The following is a 21,050-nucleotide window of genomic DNA, read 5'->3' as shown; positions in this document are numbered from 1 at the left end:
AATAAAAATAGCACGTTTAGATCGCAACACAGGCAATCTCCTGATGACGATTGTTTGTGTTGCGATCGAAACGTCGTGATATTTGTAATCTTTTATATTCACTTTATTAGAATTTTTATCATTTTATAGTTATATTTGTTTCTATCTATGCGACTTTACCGAAAGAACCATTGAATATGACTTCCTGCAGTCACGAAATACATGCAGTAAGTTAGTGTAGTTTAATGTTGCACAAAATTAAATATTGCTCTTTGGCTCTCCAACACGCCGGTGTGTTGTTGAACTCGTAACGAATTGGCACGTTTTGTTTACGTGACAAACCTGTGCCGGGTGGTGGCGGGTTTAACGACACAATATATATTTACCGCGATTTTAAAAAAAAACCTGCGTTATGGACAATATTGGTCGCGAAAGTCTACGTGTTAAACCGCTATGAAGTTCTCCTGCATCAGTAGAGAGAGAGTAGACGCCGTCGCTGTGCGCGAATTCAGGGAGTGTGCTGCTGCCCTTCAGACAGCACGCGATGCAGAACACGCGTGTGGTTTTTTTTGAACGAATTAAAAAATCGCGTTTCCTCACCACCTCCCCCCCCCCCACTCTCTCCCCCCCCCCCGTCTCTCCCCACGTTGCTGCCGCCTCCCAATTCCCCCCGCCCCCCAACTCCCCCCTCCGCCCCCCCCCTCTCCCTTCGCCTGCCGGGCACCCGTAGACTCTGCCGTGGACCGCCCCCCCCCAACCCGACCCCTCCCACCCTCCTGCAGACGATCGGCGGCCGCTTTGGCGCGCGCCCTGGGAGCTCCCTCCGAGAGGCTTCGCAGCGGCCTCCATTTCACGGGACGACGACGCCGCCGACGACGCCGCCGCCGACGCCGCCGCCGACGCCGCGGGCTGCCATCGAAGAACCAAAACGAAAAATCGCTTCGCCATTAATACAGCGACGCCTCGGAGCGGTGGGTTGGGGGAGCAACGCGAGGCGAATCTCTGGCCCGTCGCAGGCCACGGTGCTCGCGTTGTCGTTCGCATCGGGCAGCAGCAGCAGCAGCAATCAGTCGCTTGTTTAGCGAGTCGCGGCCTAGAACCCATCCGCTGGTCACCACCAACCCACCCGGTCTGGACTAAGAAAACCCTCGTCACTCCTCCTCCGCGGAGCGAAGGGCCTCCTCGCAGGCCGGCCGAGCGACCCCTGGGTCCCGGCGAACCGGAGCGGGGCTTTTCCTCCGGCGAACGAGGCTTTGCGGCTCGAAGCGGACGGCGATGGCACGCGAGTACAAGCCCGGCGACCTGATCTTCGCCAAGATGAAGGGCTACCCGCACTGGCCGGCACGGGTGAGTAGTTGGTGGTGGCTTTTGTTTTTGTTTCCGTGTGCGGCTTTGGGGTGGGCAGCTTCTCCTCCCGGTCAACTCGCCGCCTCGACGTCTCGCGCAGTGCACTCGGCCGTCCGCGTTCGCGACGTCTCTCGCGCACGCGATGATTGCACAAAGCGGACAAAACGATTCCGTGTCATGCCCTGCCTCGTCCGTCCGCCACCTCTCATCGCCTTCCTCCACTCGCCCCCCCCCCCCTCCAGGCCTGAGGAGTTGTGAATCTCACGCCAAGCGCGTGCCAATGGCCCATCTCAATGTTGCAGGTTTTTAGATTGAGGGCTCGTATGTCGCAACGTTTGCATTTGTTTGCAGGCGTGTAGGAACGATTTTGAAATGTTGGTGTGGGGGGGGAGTATCATAAGGGCTCCCATAAAGAATGTTCTTTAAAGGGGGGCACGGAGTATACTGAGCCGTTAGTTCCCCCCCCCCCACACGAGTCAAAAGTTTTGAAGGCAAACGCGCGTGTTTTATTTTGAAAGTGTATTTCGTGCTGACTAACCGTAACCTTGGAATTCCTTCCCTTCAGATGATGATTGGAAGTCACGTACGCTCCTTGCGGAACATTGGTCGTTTCCGAGTGGCACGTTCGCGCGATTGATAAACGAGCGTAAACAATCTTAACAATCCCCTTGTAGGTACGCACCCAGAGACCGCGAACTCTGGGGCTGTCAGATACGAGTTGATGGCTTGCGTTAATTGAGAATAAACGCACGTTCAAGTCACGAGAGCGTCCTGTGGATGCGCCTGAACGGGACTCGTGTGTGTTTTTTTTCTTATTAACAGCTTCAAATTCTTGTTTGGACAGCTTCGCCGCCAGCAAAATAAGAGCTGTTTGCTCAGGGAGCATTGTCTAAAAGCCCCTTGTCAACCCACTGCTGCACGAGGTCCCTCCCCATTCTGAGTCGCGCGCGTTGCTTGACCATACTTCACCACGATGGTCATTGCAGTTTGAGGGGGGGGGAGGATTGGGACAGAGGGAAGGATTTTAGCCGTGGCCGGGAATTGGAACTCGGGTAGCCGAATTCATCGTGAAGTGTGCAAGCTATTGCGCCAACCACTGCTACTCGTTTGGAACGGTATCTTTTTTATTATTATCACACGCTTTTATTTAACTCACTCTGTTGTCGTATCTTCAAATCTTGTAACTACATTTTAACCCACTTCCCAATGTGGTATCGACTGTAAACTTCGTATACTTATGTCTTACTGCTGACAATACTATATTCTATCATTAAAAAAAATATCAAATATATTTTTACACGCTTTCTATTAACTCACTGTTGTCGTATCAAATCTTGTAACTCAATTTTAACCCACTTCCCAATGTGCTATCGACTGCAAACTTGGTATACTTATGTCATACTGATGACAATACTATATTCTATAAACAAATATATTTTTAAACCATCTTTTTTAAATGTTATGTTTCGGCTTGGGGCTAATTGTCCACGCTCAACTGACGTTGGCTGTAAATCACCACGGTCCCTTTATGGGAAGCTTCGGGGCCACTTCCTGGGGTCGTGGAGTTTTTGCCATTACGAGTACGGTACATTTCATTAAAGCGTGTTTTAAAAACAGTATTTTGAAATGTTACTTATTCAGTATTGTATAGCGCAGCAGTGTACTGGGTTCGTTTTCACAGTCTCATCAGCAAGGCATGGCTGTGTTTATGAATGCACTTTGTACTGTTTATCAATCGGCTTTTTTTGCTGGCACAGAGAATTGTAATATAATTAATCGGCCTTTGAGCCTTCTTTCGTATTAAGGGTTTGCATTACCCTAGTTAATTGTTTGGCCCGAGATTGCTGTAGTTCTGCTGGACATCTGTGAAATACTGGACAACTGTGAAAAAAGAAAGATTTATAGCTCATCGGATTGCTCCAGTAAAAATCTATATTTTTATCCTGAGTTGATGAACACTCGGGCCCCATGTCCCCGTGCTAAATTGAACAGGCGGTGCTGAGCCGATGGCTAAAATTCAACATTCCTTTCGTGGGGTACCATTGTCTCCTTTGGAAATCCACTGTCAACCACTCAAAAAGTGAAACTCAATTCATCATTCTGTCCAAGTTTAATCCATAATACGGACCCATATCTCGCATGCGTTACCCTACCCTGCGCATAGCAATGAATTGGGACGTTTATATTCATCCAATGTCGCGATTGTGTATGTCTATGTTGCATGCAACTACAGCAACATCTGCTGTACTGTTCTGCAATATATCAGATCAGCAGCGAGTGATATATTTGCATTGACAGTCTATGCGTATACAGCAGTGTCCACAGTTCACAATGGGACAGGCTATGTGAATAATTTTAAACGCGTTTTGTCCAAGTGTAACTCTTAATGAACCCTTTACAAATAAACGTGTGAGTGCGATGTACGTTTGGGGAGCAGTATTGTCAATTGAAAGATGGATAAATGATGTGAAGTGCCAGACCACGACGTCGAGTTGCATTCTCATGGTGGGGAAGAAGCGCAGGACCATGATGCCAATGATGACCGTAAGCTGGGGGGGGTTCAACAATATGACGACGATATATCATGTGATACAAGGTCCACGATAATCTAATTTGTTTATATTGTGATTTGCTTTGCTTGTTCGTTTTTTCCTTAAATATTTAATTTCAGGGCAAAATATTAAATAATGTTGGGAGTTAAGTTCACAGTAATAGCTCACGTTTAGAAAAAAAATAGCTATTCGCTATTAAATTCATATTTTATATGTGTACGTTGAATTTCCTTCGCACCCTACGTAGTCAACCGTGCAAACCTGAGTAATTAGACTTGATTATGCTTATATGACGTAATACATTATATTAGTTAAATTTACTTATTGGGTCTTGTGTAACTTACGTTGTGCATAGTTATAAGCGTGATAAGTTTATGTTGAGTGAACTGCAGTTAAATAACGTTAAGTAACCTTGATTGGTCATAGATGTTCTGCAAAGGACAAACAAAACAATAACATTCTTAAATACAATTACATTTTAATGGCAATCGTCATATCGTGAAAAAAAATACAAATCTTTAAAATGATAGTGTAAACATAAACATGGCAGTGACTCGTGCATTGTGGCAACTCCAGACATGACTGAATAGAATATATCCTTAGTCGCGTTTTAAGTTCGTGTTATGATCTAGAATGTTTACCAAAGTGGCACAGATTTAGAGCTATAAATACATTGGCAGCAAATTGTGCTATAGCCACGTGATAACACAGCAGCAGGCTTTTGTTCAGTGCGTGCTCTTAGCTGTGTTGTGTGTATGTGTGTGTGCGCACCGGCAGATCGATGAAGTGGCAGAGGGAGCGGTGAAGCCTCCGTCCAGCAAGTATCCCATCTTCTTTTACGGAACTCACGAAACGTGGGTATTACCTGTTGGACTCGGAACGTATCTTTAATAATAAACACTCTCGTCACTCTCTCTCTCTCTTTACCCCTCCGATTTTTTATTGAAATATGCAAGCCAGGCAAGATGATTAAAACCATAAGTGTGCGACTAACAAGCTTGACTGTTACCGTATCAAGCGCCTCGCTCAAAGCAGAGTAACTTTATAATGCGGTCATATTTGGTAGCTAATTTGTGTGTGCTCAATCTGCGAGTGTGGGTGGGGAGAGTGTTGTGGTGAGTAGGGCACTCCTGCAGTATTCAACCACCGGGGTTCGATTCCTGGCCATTGACATCACTGGTAGAAATATGTAGATTAAACTGGGCTGAGCTTCAACAACATAAACTCGGCCTAAAATGATCACCCCTCTTGCATTGTGCCAGCCTCAACAGACTCTCGCGAACCAGCACGTTTACTTGGTCTAACCAAGAGAATAAAGGATTCCTACGTGTGTACGTATGTGTTCGCTAACAGCACTGGCCCCAAAAGTCTGTTAAGGCTATATGGGGGATCTTTGTCTTTCTTTTTTTTGTATGTGTGAGACAGGGCCTTTCTAGGTGTGAAGGATATATTCCCATATCTCCAGACCAAGAACAAGTATGGCAAGCCCAATAAGCGCAAGGGCTTTAACGAGGGCCTCTGGGAGATTGAGAACAACCCCAATGTCAAGTTTTCCACTCTCAAGGTTTGTAGCTTGGTGTGAGTCATTTGTTTTGAAGGCAAAGGACGTGTGCCTATTTGTGTGTTTTTTTTACTCAACCGTTTTATCGATGACATGTATTTAACCAGGTTTCTTGTCAAATGTTTGTTTTTGTGAACACAATTCTTAACTCCAACAAATTATGTTAGATAGAACACTTTTTTCGTATTTTTTGTGCTTTCCACAAATTTGTTCAGTGCATTATTTCTTCCTGGGATTAACGCCTTAGAACATTGATGTGCCAGGTTATTAGCATTGCTTTGCGTATCAGGCCAAACACTTTAATTTAAGCTGCTCACTGGTGCACCATTATAGATGACAGTGTTATTACCAATGCAACCCTCTCCTCGACCCCGCGACGTAATTCCATCAAACGTTCCCTCGCATCTGCCAGCAGAGTTCAGCCCCGTCGGAGAGCGGCAGTGAGGCCAGCGAAGCGGAGGGCAGTGAGCCGTACGGGGGGCGGACGTCCCCACCGGTGAGAGACAGCAGCGAAGGAGAGAGGGCGCCATCGGACCTGGAGGAAGTGGACGATTCTGGCACTCACGACAAAGTCCCACCACCGCCTGCCAAGCGTAAAAAACCTGAAGTCGTCTTGGATGTGGTACGCGACACGTCTGACATAATCCTGAAAAAATACCTAAATATTTCGCCCTTCATCATTGGTCCTGGCTTATTATGGAATACTATGTAGAATTGACCCAATATTTCAAGTAATGGCCTATCGTGAGAGTTGTATGTTTGAGTAGTACTGTGTGTAATCACATATCTTTGTTATAAACCCGCACGAGTAGTGAGTTTTGTGCTGTTCGCCACTGCCAACGAAGCCACCTATTTATTTTTCCAAATTATTCTCCATTCGCGTCATAAGTGCCACGTGGCAAGGCGAAGACATTGTCATTTGGAATTTTCAAAGCAAGCAGTACACCTATTTTGTGACAAAGAATGGCCCTACGAGATGTCATTGCTTCTTCATTTAATTCATTCGGGCTCTACACATGTGGTGTAGTGTGCTTCTAGTGATCTTCAGTGCATGTTATATTGCTAGAACATTTAAGTAAATAATGCTTCACAGGACACAAGTGAACATGTCGGAGCAAAGAGTCAGCATGGCTGTTAAAATTACCTATCATTTGTGGCCAGGTCGCTTCTGACAAAGCTATATAGCTCAGTGGGCCTTACCTGGTAAAGTAAAAACAGTATGGTAGAAAATAAAGCTATGTGAAGTGTGGTCCAAAGGCCCTGGGTTTTGCCCGTTCATAATTTCACTGTGTCTGTGCGAGCGTCACTAAGCGAGCGTTCATTTGCACCTTCAGCCGGCCAAACGAGTGAGGCGTTCGTCTAGCGAGGAGGCAGGAGCTGCGGAAAGCGGTGCGGAGATGGAGGAATTCCCCGAGGCTTCTCGGAGCCCCTCGGGCTCGGAGTACGAGGAGGAGAGTTCTCACGACTCGGACAAGGGCAGCGACGAGGTAGATATGCCATTGCCCTCCTCGTGGCGTTGCATTTTTATGTAAAGCTGCTTCAGCAATGCCACTTCTGCCAGCTGACCATATTCAAAGGAGCGTTCCAGCTGAGGTTTATAGCTTTCATGCATTAGCACTGTCCGTCTACCTGTAACAAGGGGGCATGATAACTTAAAGGTGATCTTCAAGGGACACATGGTGAATATAAACAAAACCTCAACATAATGTTGTGTTAAAACTGTCAAAATTGATCAAAAGGTGTTCCACGCCCTTCCCAGTAGAGCTGCTGTCTGAGCCCACTGTTTCATCCTGGTCTACAGATGTCTTGTGCCTGGCGCGAGCTAGAATATTATTATAGTTATATATGTTTCAGGACAACTGCATATTTTGGAAAGCATTACAGGCTTGATACATTTGCACAATTTTTCTTTGTTTTATTTTATAGATTTTGCTCATTGGATAAAAATATGTTGACATTACATATACACAAAAGTAATGTTTAACATTAACCTTGCCTTGCAGTCTACTTCCTTCATGATATTTATTACACCTAGTAGCCCTGAATGTTACGTGTGTCATGCACACGATTGACCTGCCAACCCCTCCTCAAAAACAATGTACTAGAGTTATATAGGTAAGAAAGGGGGGAGGGGCAAGGGGGGGGGAGAGAGAGAGGAGGGGGGTGTGGAGCAGGGGAAGGGGGGCTGCATGAGCGCTAGGGGGAGAAGAAGTGAGGCTGGGGGCAGAAGTTGGCGAAGCTAGAAGTGGGAAGCTGAGTGTGGGACACGGGGGGAAAGTAACTCGGATAAATCTACTAGTACCCAGCGGGTATGATGGAAACAACCACTATTAACCAGGTAAAGCCTTAACCAGGTAAAGCCTTAACCAGGTAAAGCCTTAACCAGGTAAAGCCTTAACCAGGTAAAGCCTTAACCAGGTAAAGCCTTAACTGGTTGTGGTTGTTTCCATCATACCCGTCGGGTACTATTAGATTTTTCCGAGTTATTTCCCCCCCCCCCCCCGTGTCCCACACTCAGCTTCCCACTTCTAACCAGGTAAAGCCTTAACCAGGTCAAGCCTTAACCAGGTAAAGCCTTAACCAGGTAAAGCCTTAACTGGTTGTGGTTGTTTCCATCATACCCATCGGGTACTATTAGATTTTTCCGAGTTATTTCCCCCCCCCCCCGTGTCCCACACTCAGCTTCCCACTTCTAGCCCCGCCTACGTCCCCCCCAGCCTCACTTCTCCCCCTAGCGCTCACGCCAGCCCCCCTTCCCCTGCTCCACACCCCCCTCCTCTCTCTCTCCCCCCTTGCCCCTCCCCCTTTCTTACCTATATAACCTTTTGCCACGGCAGCTCTCTCGCCTACTTCAGCATTTTTTTTTGCTGTGGTTGTTCCACCTGATGAAGATTGCTTGTGTTGCGATCGAAACGTCGCGATTTATTTTATTTTATTTCTACCTATGTGACTTTACCGAAAGAACCAAAGAGTATAGATTCCTGCATTCACGAAAGCTTCAAATCAAGATTAATGTACTAGAGGTGCGCGCCACTGCACTCCCAGTGTTCTACTCGAGGCAATTAACAAGTAGGCAATGTATTTCCTTTACAACGCCCGAGTCGGTTGTGATTATTCCTACTCGTGTTCAGGCGTTGCATATTGGCGTAATGGTTTTGTGTTGTGTCCACCGCACAGGACTTTTCCCCAGAGCGGGTGAAAGGGGCGACGCGGGGTGGCCGAGCGAGCAGCGGTCCAGCGCGTGGGGGAAGGAGGAAGGTACAGAACCGCACCCTTGCCTTCATCTCGCATCGTCACGAGCTTTTGCTCGCCCGCCATGTCGAGCGAGCTCGGTGTTGTTAAGCGTTCCCCCCCCCCCCTTTTTTCCGCAGAAGTCAAAGTCCGTGTCTGAATCTGAATCGGAGGAAGCGGACGATTCCAACGCTCACGAAAAGGTTCCGTCGCCTGACAAGTCTGAGAAACCTCGTCCAGCCAGCTCGGAGAGCGACTCGGCCGAAGAGCCGTCGCTCGAGGTTTTTTCAAACCTCCCTGAGAGAGGTACCCATCACTGCCGCGTCACTGATAAAGCACTGCACAGTGCCGCGGCAGTGTTACTGTGGCCAGCTTGTTGATGGTCTGCCACAGGCACGGAATGCCGCCACGCTTGGGGTTGCGTGCAGTGGCACCATCGAGTTAACAGTCTTGTTTTTGTGCAGTCGTCAAAGCGGAAGAAGCTCCATAGCTGCAACTGAACTCATTTACTATGCGGCCAGTAGAAAAAGGAGGCCATCACTTGTTGTGTAGGAAGAATATTTATATAAGAAAGCCTTGAGGAATTGGAAGACTTTTTCAGGAACATCCTACATTGGGATGTTTTGACCCAATTCTTTGGTGGGTTATCTCCTCGATGAGATAATACTTAAACATGCACACACATGATGTGCTGCCATCTGTTGGGTATCCAGTTTCACAAGTTGGGAGTCTTGCAGCATACGACCTTTAGGTGCCCCACCAACCTCGACACTCTAAAGATCTGGATTACGCACACATGCGCCACCACGTCGACTCTATTTTACCACCTTCCTACCTTGCAGCCCCATGCACTCGGTTGGCATTCACACTTTAAGTGGGCCAGTGTCATTGGGTGTTTGTTTGAGTGCTGAACACAAATACTCACTCTTTGTTATTGTCTTCCACAGTAGTTGAAAAGAAGGCTCCAGCAAAGCCTCGTCCCAGGAAGGTGGAGAAGCCGCCATCACCCGTCTCGTCTGACTCCAGCAGCGAGAGGTGAGAGCATCACTGTGTGATGGGACCTGTGACGTATTGTGGGAGCACCGGGAGCCGGGGAGAGTGAATATTTTGTTCAATCAAGGGACGCTTGCTCAGAGAAAAACCGCATCTGTAATAGTTTTATGAGAAATAATCGGCATCATCATTATCATCGGCCATTTGCATATCCGATTAGCATGGTTGGCTACGTACGATGCGAAAGAAGTTCAACATACATACATAATTAATCCACTGCGTATTGATGGACTCCCCAAGATGTTGCCACCTTTAATGTTTTTGCGATGTAATAATTCATCTAGCACCACACATGAGTTGATTTCATCGCTCCATCTCGCATTAACTTACGATTGCCAGTGGGGAAACTATGGTTGGTGGTCAAGAGTCACGTCGGGAGTGGCAGCCAACGTATGGAACACGCCCATGCTGAGGTTCACTGCGGAGATGAAGCGATGAAATCGGCTCGTGTGCAGTAGCTAGATGGATTGTAGTATTGCAAACCGGGAGAGATGGTGATGGACTCGATGAGTTATTCATCCATAAGTGGCTCGATCGTGGCTGATGATGATGATGATGGTAACACGTGCATAAGATGTGTTTGAGCATGCACTATACTATGTATGTATATCGAGTCTATATTTGTATTAATTTGCGGCTGCACCCCCTACGTGTGCGTGCGCACGTTTGCGATCGGCACGTCCGCTCGCGTCCCAGCGACGACGGGGACCGCGTGAGCGAGTGGAAGCGGCGTGACGAGGCGCGGCGACGTGAGCTCGAGGAACGCCGGCGCCGCCAGGAGGAGGATGAGCTGCGCAGGATGCGCGAACGCGAGGAGGAGGACCGCCTCCGCGAGGAGGAGGAGAAGAAGAAGGAGCGGGACGATGTCAAAAAGGACAAGAAGGGCAAAGAGGACAAAAAGGACAAGGAGCCCAGGAAGGGGAAGAAGGAGGAAGTGAAGAAGAAGCCAGTGGAGAAAAGTCGACCGAAGCCTTCCTCGTCCTCCTCCGACTCCGAGGTGGAGGTGGGTGCTGCGTTGTTGCCACTCGCAATCAAAAGTGATCGTTATTTCACTCGAACAAGCATACTGTGTTGAATGGGTCCTCGGTGTGCACGCTTAAACAGATGGCTGCTGGAAAACATTGGTCTATAAGATGCTAATGTGCTGGTGGACCTACATGCTTTTATTTGTTATGTTTTAGTGGTAGGACATATTCTTGCATGGATTTATGTACTTAGTAATTACAATGTGTTGCCCCACTCACATTGTTGCATGTGCCGACACTAACCGACTCGAAGGCTCCTGAGCAATTTCTCTCGAATGCGTCTGCGGTGGTGGCAATGAGCCAGTGGGTGGTGACACCACAACCCGCTCTGCATTTTGTCATTTCATCAATCAGCCCTTGTCAAGATGACATCATCACGTACAAATTGAGTATCGGAGTATCACGTTTAATTTTCAGCGTCAATAAAATATCAACTACTAATCAAGTAAATCCAGCCATTGACCCATTTTATACCATTACAGTGCTTGTGTGGTTTTATTCTCCTATTCTACCCCGTAGTCTTTAACTCCCTAACCCATAAATATTTCTCGTTTAATCTTTGCTCCTATTCAACCCCAGGCTCCCAAGACCTTTTTTCCCTCTATCAATGACTGATTGCCTCTATCAAAAAATCCACCCGTTCTGTACAGCGTCTTGAAATGCAGATGCTATATAAATAGTTTATTTGCCCGTCGGTAATTTCATCACCATTAGCTCTATTTTCAGATTAGACGGTGCTCCTGCTACAAATAACCGCAGAAATCAACGTAAATTGCCACTTTAATGACATCAGTTTTGAATACTTGAGAAACTTTTATTCGTGGATCCCGGTGGCAGGGGTGGTGGCTGGGGGCGGTGGGAGATGGTATGGGCTATGAACTTGTTTGCCATGTCTCAGCGCCGTTCGGCTTGTGTCGCCGCTGCAGGTGAAGAAGGAGAAGAAAGAGAGCGCTCCTCGTAGGGCGCCGCCCAAAAGGCAGCCCGACCGCAAGCCGGCCAAAGAGAAGAAGTGAGCGGCCGTTGCCCGCTTACATTACACACAGTCAGCCAGCAGCAGCAGTAGATGTGGGTGTTCGTTTGCCCTGTATACACCCGAGTAAAAGCGCGAGACTGTGTCAGTTTAATGAATGGTAGGAAACAAAGCTGTCATGCTATCTCTCACAAGCCCAGCCCATACCCCTTGCACTTGAAAGTCAAGTTCTTGCTGCAGTTTCCAATACAAGCGTTCTCTGTATGATTATACTCTAACAAGCACAACGGTAACCCTAGCAAGTGTAGCTGTGTCCGTAACACGCTTAGCCCTAAATCTGACTATAAAATCACATACCGACATCTTAATTACCTAAACAAGAACAACTCTAACCACAACAAGGTCATCAGAATCAGAATTGACCTCATCCTTAACAATGATAGCATTTTCCCGAACATACCAAGCCTAGGTTAATAATCCATAACTAAAACATGTGTTCTAACCCTAGCAAATACACGGCGTTCAAAGACCAGTTTTTACACAATTTCAACTCTTACACTCCCCCGTCACAAGTCTAGCCCTCGTCACTAACCCAGGCACTCGAATAATTGGGGAACAACTGCATTTCTAGATATCGTGGATCGTATGTCCCCATTGCCAAGTGTATTGAGAACCTGACCTGCAATGATGCGGAACGCCCTGGCTGTCATAATGACGGCAAAAACTAAGGCTGCATCCTCCCGTCATGAGCTTCTCGCCCCTCCTCACTTCCTGCAGGCAGCTGAAGGAAGAAGAGAAGGAGCGCAAAAAGCAGGAGAAGCTGCAGCTAAAAAAGGTGGAGAAGAAACGAGGTTGGTGTTTTGATTTTCACTCCCATCTTAGTTGCCTTTGCAGGTCATTTTGACCGGAGTGGTACCCTGTGAGTTATTTGTTGATTGAATCAGGTTAAATCAGTCACATGGATTATTAGGAGACAACATGGACCCTTGATGCGTCGTGCCACACCGTCGGCGATTTATTAAGTTGTACAAATGTAGAGTTGGAATGCTAATGGTCGTGTATAAAGTTCGCTGTGTCTCTGGACCCCTGCTTCGGAGAGTCCTGCATTGACTTATTCAATAAATAAGCTATATTTCCAAAAACAATGGACAACTGATGACCGTTTGTGTTATGGTCGAAACGTCGTGAAAATTTTTATTGTTTTATATATATTTTATTGTTTCCCTTCAACGTGACTTTACCGAAAGAGCTAAGAATATGAAAAATGTGTATTATTAAATTGATTAAAAAAATGTTACTTGGAAGTCGCCTAATTTGTGGAACGACATAGGACTACAGTTATAATTATTGTTGGAGCTGCCCTTCATTACTTCTGCTCATTCCGCAGCACACTTAACCACAAGTTCTCCCCATGCTTCCAACAGAAATATCCATGGAGCAGCGGCTCAACAAGCTGCACGTGGAGATGAAGCTTTCGCTGAGCTACGCCAACCCCGTACGCATCACGTCACAGCGTCACAGCCTAGACTAACGTAGCCCTGGGGAATGATACTAGGCGCCGCTGGACTTGATTGCCTTCCACCAGACTTGGATACGCACCGAGGGATGGAATGATTCACCAACCCCCCCTGACGATTTGACAAATTGTCGCGATCCATGGTCGAAATTAAATTAAAAAAAATACAAAATTTTAAATAACATAGGGGTCGTAAAAAGATGGCTTGCAAGGGTGACGTTACGTGAACCCATTGCATGCAGTATTAATCTAAAACTAACAATTTTTACAAGTGGCAACTTAAGATGTGATGTTCATCGATGGATTGGTATGACTAGATACTTGACTGTCTACCAAGACACTTTTATAAATACCAATTCATGACTTTGCAGTGCACCACTAGGAACTTGGCTGTACACCAGCGGAGGCTCTGCTATGCTCCGTTAGAGAATTGGCAATGTATCAACAATGTATCAACAGTGTGTACTGCAGAGGTCGTGAAAAAACCCACCATGCCGTATGTACTGGAGTCTGATAAATATGCATTTGGACACTTGTCACTCGGGAGGGATAATGCTTTACTATCGCGCGTATTTCACCATGGCATCTTGGGAATTCTCGTTGAAATTTAACCTGGCTGCTTATAAGTATCCTGGGCTTGTAGTAGAACAAAGTGTAGTGCACACCCCAGGTAACGTCAGTGGCGAGTAAGATCTGAACCGGTCATGGGCGTTTCGCCACCAACCTGTACTGACCATCGCGATGGAGTAGTCAACCCCCATGACCGGCATGGCGTGGGGAGGCCTTAATCCAGTGGTGGGTTGACAAAGGATTGCATTTTTATACTTGTACGCCACGTGCACTTTTTAAAAGAACCTGCCTATGCTTGCAAGCAGTTGGGAAAGATTTATGTGATGTATTGCATTGGATACACTGGAAGTGGCTAACACGTCAAATCTTTTTTTCTGCAGGACATTGTCAAATGTTTACAATGCATGGATGAGTTGGGGTCCCTAAAGCTGACGGCCCAGCTGCTGCACAAACACCAGGACCTCGTCGCCACCCTGAAAAAAGTACGTGTCGTTTGCTAGTCCACATGAAAAACACCTCACCCCCACCCTCTTTTACTACCACTGGCTTTTAAGAAACCATGATGTAATGACGTGGCCAGGTGGCTATTGATGGTTTCAGCCCGGTCACAAATAATTGCACAAAAAACATGTTGCATTAAATTTGGTTTTATACTTCATTTGGCTAAATTCCAGCGCTAAGGATTAAAAATATCAGAATTAGAATATGTATTTATACTGGAGGAATCCGATGAGCTATAAAGCTCTTTTTCACAGTTTGTCATGTGGAAAATATAACGCCCAGTGACAGGGCAGGTTGGAAAGTGCTGCCATCTTATTTGTGGATCAGAGGTCCCTTCAAGAGATTCAGAGGTTGTTCTGTGGTATCTGCTTTTGTGGGCTGTTTTCTAACACAAAGGGTTCCACTTGTGTGTGAAAGTTGCAAATGGATACCTCGTCTCGTGACGTGACACCGACAGCATGATCAGGATAAATTTGTGCGAGGGACTTGACGAAATAGGCTTGATTCCCGATCACGGATAACATCAGTGACAAGTAATATCTGAACTGGTCCTCGGCACCGCCTTCACCAACCCATGTTGGTCAGCATGGTGAAATATCGTCAAACAGCCCCCATAACTGACATGGCGTGGGGAGGCCTTCAACCAACAGTGGATTGAAAAGGATTGAAAAGGGATGCAATTTATAATGTTTGCACACTACACAGATATTTTAAAAGCATAGACGACCAAGCTTGACCAAATTTGGATTATGCGTGACGGTGAAAAACCTGCATGCTAAAGGGTGTTTCTCGCAGTTATATTCGTATCTTGCGTCACAGTCCTGACAGGGCATTAAAAATAAAGGATCGTTTTTAGGGAGATTGTATTTCATGCAGTGGCCACGTCTCACACCGGGATGGTGGCTCGCCCCTCCCCCCCCACCGGTACAGGCGCGGCGGTATAAAGCGAACGAGGACGTCATGAAGAAGGCGACTCTCGTCTACAACAACCTGAAGAACGCGTTCGTGGGCCCCGGCGGTGGCGAGAGACCGGGCCGACCCAGCGGGGATCGGCTCAGCACCGACACCGCTCCGACGGCGGCCGAGGACGGAGCGGAAACGCAGAAGAAAAACGACGCCGGTCAGAAACGCAGCCGAGCGTGGCACCTTCACCACCACACCCTGACGCGCCTTACCCCTCGTCCTGCGTTTAGCAATCCTGCGTGTCACTTTTAACGGGGATGCAGGCTTACGATGATTTACCTGCTCATGTTATTTGATACGATTTGGGATGAGCACTTGATTATAGAATATTGTTTTTTTGCATGTGTCTGCTCCCTTGAAATTTATTAATTTTCTGTCTCGTTTGTACTGTCTCACGGCCGGAGTGAGCGAAGTTGAGCGATGGACATTCAGGAGGCAGGCTTCCAGCACCGTTATTTGGTTATATTTTGTTAGTCGCTCAACTTCGCGAGTTCCAGCGGAGAGTGGAAAGGTTCATTATAACGCCTCATTGTTTTTGCATTTTATGTTGTTACCGTCATGAGGTGGAGAAGACCTGAGTGTGAACGGGGCAATACAGAAGCAAGACATGGATGCGAGGGAGGAACAGACCCAAGATGCGATGAAGTCGGAGCAGCCCAAGGAGAGGTGAGTGCGTTTAAAAACCACTGCCAGGTTGGCACTCGAAAGACTCGCGCAGGAGATCAGCATCATTAACTCGCACCTTTATCGAATAAAGCAATCCTGATCACAACTTGCACATGGGCAATTCATCGAACACATCTACGTTGTAACGTGCATACGCACGTTACGACGTTGCATGCGTGTTCATTGTGGTAGGCCACGGCTTGCCAGTGTTGCAGAAAGTATTCGATGGTTGGACATGATTGCTCAAGTTTCACTTCTTCTATGCTTGTTGGGGCCAGATACACCTCTTTGCAAAGCAGGATAAGGGATCGCTTTGGGTCAACTTGTCACTGTGTGTAACTTAGGCTTTGATGAAGGATAAGGATAGCATTTCATTTAAATAGTGGTCTTTTGAAGTAGTGAGTTTGCCCACATAGTGTATGCATGGAAGCCACTGTTTGATTTAACCCTTTGTTGAGTTTACAAAGCATGGGAAAAGTCAGTGGCCTTGCCCTTGAGTCTTTTATCTACATGTAAGACAATACGGGAACAAATTTAGAAAATTTGAGTTGTAAGAATGTTGGCATTTTCAATGAGATTTAAAATATTTATTTGAAAGTGGCATTTCATGTTTGACAGTAACATTCTGGGAATGGCTGAAATGAACCAAAACATCTTAAATATTGTTAACTGACATTACACATAACTGTATACTTATGTCATACTTTATATTTATACATTTTCTTTAAATATCAATTTTAATAAATTGCCAGACAAGTGCTATATTTTAGGTCTACTGAATGTGTACCCGTTAAGTATTCCATATTCCACTACGTTGTCGGCATATCTATCAGAATCTGTGGTATAGTTCCAGCCACACTGCACTGCAGTCCCAGCAACTCTGGACGTGTTCATTTGTTACAGTTGGACTAAACTTAGCCTGGGCACCTTCAAGGTCAACTCGGTCTAAAACAACCATTTAAAATGATTCGGTCATGGACGTGAGCACTGAAGAAAAAGGTGGTCAAGCGTGCCGTAGGATTTACCACCTCCTTGTTGCCATGCTGGCTTTACTATGTGCTTTCAAACAAAACTTTCATATCTCTGTGTGTCAGGGGTGTGACGTACTTGTGCCTCACAGCAAGAAGGGCCTGGGTTCGACTTCTAACCTGGGCACCTTATGTGGAGTTTTTTGTTGTTGATATTCTCCACTCTTCTTGCATGGGTTTTCTCTGGCTACTCTGGTGTTCTCACATAACAAAAGTAAATAAATTACAATGCAACTACTCCTGGCCAAACATCCAATTACTGAAATATTACCTGCTTACTACTCAATTGGGATGACACCACAGCAACATCCACCCCCCTACTGCAAATTCTTCGCAGGACCCTCGTGAAAAAGTATTGAGATTCAGTGAGGCCTTCCTGGCTGAACACGCATAATAATAATGATGTGCGTGTTTGTGTGTTTCTTATGTCAGCGCCCATCTAACACCAGCAGCAGGCCCTGTCGAGAAGCCACCTACCGGTGGGCCAGCTGTCGCCACATCGACGGAACCTGCGAACGGGAGCTGAGAAAACCGTGTCGTCTGCATTGCAACATTTGGCTTCGTCGCAGTTCCCTTGACATCACGCAAATCACACGCAGTCATGCGCACAACACTCGCGGGTATACGCGCACGTGACGCACACACCTGCTCGCCGCGAGAATACCGCGCGTTCTCCAGCCTCAACCTTAATGCTAGGTCTGCGCTACGTGATAATGACAAGCACTGTGGCAGGCAATGTTGCTACCATGGTCCTGCGCAGGGTGGGGGGGTGGTTGGGCACCATTGTACAGCCACACGGTCTTTGGAAAAAAAAAGTGTGGATTTTCCATTGAGAACACAATTATGCAGATTGTGGGTTTATTGTACTCACCTCTTATCATTGTGGGGAACTTTTGTTGTCCATTGTCCTTCTGCAGGCGTTGTCAAAAAGCCAGCTTTCTCCCACGTGTGCAGCAGTGGTTACCAATTCCCAAGGAGCTGCTCTCCACTAATGGCAACTGTGGTCCCACATGCACAGGGAGGGCTGGTTGGCAGTCAAAAGTCGAGTTGATAATGTAGTTTGTAGTCCGTCTTTAATTCTACCCATTACCATTATTTCGTCGGTACTGTATATGAAGTGAGCCTTAAGAAGTGTGGACGTGGGTATTTAGAAGCCACTGCTGTGACTAGTTAATAGAGAGACAGAGCGGGCCCAGTCCCCAGAATAAAACGTGACCCTAGGAAGAGGCTTCTTCAATGTGCTTCATTAGCCCAGCTGTGACGTGTGGTGGGTTTTTCGCAACCTGTGTTAAAGTGGAATGTCGCTGAGCTGATTACTGTGCAGTCTCCACCTCTCCTTGCATTGGGAGCGCTCCCTACATCTTTAATGGATTTCCACCTCGTGAAAAAGTTACATCAAAGCACAAGTGTGATCAAATAGCGCTGAAAGTTGGGCTGTAAACTGTGGATTGTTCACACCTCTGCGAACCAACAGGTGCCATTTATGACCCTTTTTTAATACCTTATGTATTTGATAACTCTTTGGACAACTGAAATTTAGTCTTTAACGGTTTTAAAAGCGTACACATTTAAAATTGTGAGTGGGGTGTTTCGCAATGCGGGGGCAAAGTGAGGCTGTGGCGGCTGGTCATTGAGTTGTGCCGTTTAACATCGGTACAGGCTTCTATGGAAGTGGCTGATGCAGAAAAGTATCTTCGTAATGCATCCGCCAATGCTGGAATTAAAGCCAATTGGTCTGGTAGAGACACAGGCGACCTGTGTGATATCTCCTGGAATTAATAAGAATCCCAGGCTTGTCGAAGTGAATTGTTGCAGCAGCTTAGCCAGCGAGTCCAGGATTTCCCGCTCGCTCCCGTGTGCATCCTTGCCAAGGCCACTGCTTCTCTAGTTTAGAATTGCAGTTATTGTAGGCACCTTGGACTGGCATTTCAGGTCTCCCTTATGTTAAGTTTTGTATGAATGTACCAGTGTGTAGCGTATTTCCGATCTCCCAATGTGTTCCGCTCCGCTTTGCAACGCCGTGTGCACAAGTTATTGTTACTGATAGAGAGTAGCCTCTATATGGTTATGGGCTGCAGACGCTCTACGTTTCACACAACGCGCACACGATTAGCAGGTTTTTTTTTTAAGACATTTGAAATGAATTGGAAAAAAATATATATCTGTGCTGTGCAGACTGTATTATGCCATGCGTGGATTATACTTCCAATTGGATTAATTTTATGGTGTAATTGGATTGGCCATTGATAATGTAACTCTTGGCTGTTTAGATGTGATGGTTTGTTATTTTTAATAATTTTTTTATATATGTTGAGCAGTCTTAGTTCTGCAGCGAAAATCAGTAGGAACCTTTAAACACTTCTAGATTTAAAGCTTTCGTGACTGCAAGGATCCATACTCTTTGGTTCTATTCGGTAAAGTCACGTAGGTAAAAAACAACAAAAATCACGACGTTTCGGCCACAACACATGAAGGCCGCTTGTGTTGTGGCCGAAACGTCATGATTTGTTTTATTTTTTACCTACGTGACTTTACCGAATAGAACCAAAGAGTATGAACCTTTAAACACCTTAAAATGACTGGTACGGTGTTAAAGTGAGGCCAGCGATTAAGAACGTTATTAATGCGCTGTTCGTAAAGCGTTACTGCCTGCAGTTAAACGTTCAGACAGTTCAGAAATGCCTACCTTCAATATAACAAGCTGACCAAAAAGAAAGGGTATGATCGAACCAGTTTGGTTGGCTGGAATCTATCTCTTTAGGAAGTTTTAGTCGTTAACCCATTGAGTTTTTTTTATATTTTCCATATAAATTAGTGTAAATGAGTTTGCCACATAACACATGGACCAAATTATCAAAGATCAAAAGCAATAAAACGGACATTTCTCGCCATTATCAGTTAAAATCCAAACGTGTTCATATTTTCTTGCTGCTGCTGGTGTGCAGTCAAGCGCCCACCACAATCGCTATTCACATGGCACGTTTCCGCTTTTATACTATGACCTGTTAAATATCATCACGCTGTTACTTCCCTGGTTATAAGCAGCACCATCGGTCCTCAATATAACAATGTCTGCCTATCGTGTTGATCTTTGAAAATGTTCTACCATGTTTTACATTACTGGTGACTCACTGAACAGCCCGTTTCCCCCAGGGTGCGACTGACCCTCCCAAAAATGTGCCCGTTCACGTTGTATTGATACATTGTTTAATACATTTGGAGAAGGCATCCTTTCCTCAAACGGCAGTTTTTTTAGGAAGTCCCGTTCAAATAACACTTGTCATCAACAGGTTTTCCCTGAGACCAGTGTTTTTCATTGCAAGGCCTGTAGGCCTTTGGCGGCCCTTAATACACCCCATCGTGCTGTCAAAACTCAATGGTTTCAAATGTGCAGCGGTCGTCGCACTGATGTCTTATCGGCGAAAGTGCCACACCCCCCCCCCCCCCCTGAAAATGAGTGTCCCTCCCCAAGGCTTGCGGGTTGTGTACGGGTAATTTCAGCATCTTCACCACACCGTTTAGTGCGGGTAAGTGAAGGCAGGGCGCATAGACGTTGGGAGCATTGCACAGTACAATAATGTATTTTGCTCCACCGTACCCAGTTGGCAACGTAGCCCCGTGAGTAAAGCAGCAGCAGCAGTGTTGGCAGGCAATTTGTCAACCGCATTTCTCTGGCCATGTGAACATCTTCCAGCAGAAACCAAGGTGTATGAAGATACTTAAAAATAGGTTTAAGTGTAAGTGACGCTATGTAAATATGTGCCAGACTTAAACATTTCCTACTCTTCACAAGTTGTGTTTGTGTGCCTGTGTTTTGACTATACAATTCATTAAAACATTGTTGGACTTTTTCTTTCTACGCACATGTTGAAAATCAAAATAATTAAACAATTATGAATGGGGGCGTACCATTATTGAAAACTTCAAACAGAAGCGGTGTGATAGTTGATCCGAGCTCGGGTAAAAGGTTGACTACCACAACATGTAAGCCATCTGGCTTTCATGAGAGATTCGTTCATGAGGCTATCCACATATACAAGCACAGAGACAATTTCAACCGAGAAGATGGATTCTATCTTAGCAATCAT

At 46.1% G+C, this 21,050-nt stretch overlaps 1 protein-coding gene across 3 annotated transcripts; it reads left to right on the top strand.

The window, feature by feature from the left end:
* The first annotated feature begins 731 nt into the window (after positions 1 to 731).
* LOC116941872 (hepatoma-derived growth factor-related protein 2-like) lies at positions 732 to 20,813 on the top strand. 3 transcript variants are annotated; one of them, XM_032953183.2, is made up of 16 exons: positions 732 to 1,326; positions 4,656 to 4,732; positions 5,304 to 5,442; positions 5,852 to 6,061; positions 6,774 to 6,926; positions 8,617 to 8,697; positions 8,811 to 8,976; positions 9,618 to 9,705; positions 10,420 to 10,726; positions 11,675 to 11,757; positions 12,496 to 12,569; positions 13,143 to 13,213; positions 14,185 to 14,286; positions 15,236 to 15,425; positions 15,841 to 15,934; positions 17,395 to 20,813. In XM_032953183.2, the coding sequence occupies exons 1-16, from the start codon at positions 1,255 to 1,257 to the stop codon at positions 17,486 to 17,488; spliced, it is 2,001 nt and encodes a 666-aa protein (XP_032809074.2). In that variant the 5' UTR covers positions 732 to 1,254; the 3' UTR covers positions 17,489 to 20,813. The 3 variants fall into 3 exon arrangements, with proteins under 3 accessions (XP_032809074.2, XP_032809072.2, XP_032809073.2); XM_032953181.2 differs by having other exon boundaries at positions 733 to 1,326; positions 15,832 to 15,934; XM_032953182.2 differs by having other exon boundaries at positions 734 to 1,326; positions 5,855 to 6,061; positions 15,832 to 15,934.
* Positions 20,814 to 21,050: the final 237 nt, after the last annotated feature.

This window comes from Petromyzon marinus, chromosome 13, assembly GCF_048934315.1.
Source record: "Petromyzon marinus isolate PM22_M1 ecotype Great Lakes invasive population chromosome 13, UKy_Petmar_22M1.pri1.0, whole genome shotgun sequence".
Lineage (NCBI taxonomy): Eukaryota > Metazoa > Chordata > Hyperoartia > Petromyzontiformes > Petromyzontidae > Petromyzon > Petromyzon marinus.
Note: the sequence above shows the minus strand (reverse complement) of the source record. Positions and strands in the feature narration are given on the sequence as shown.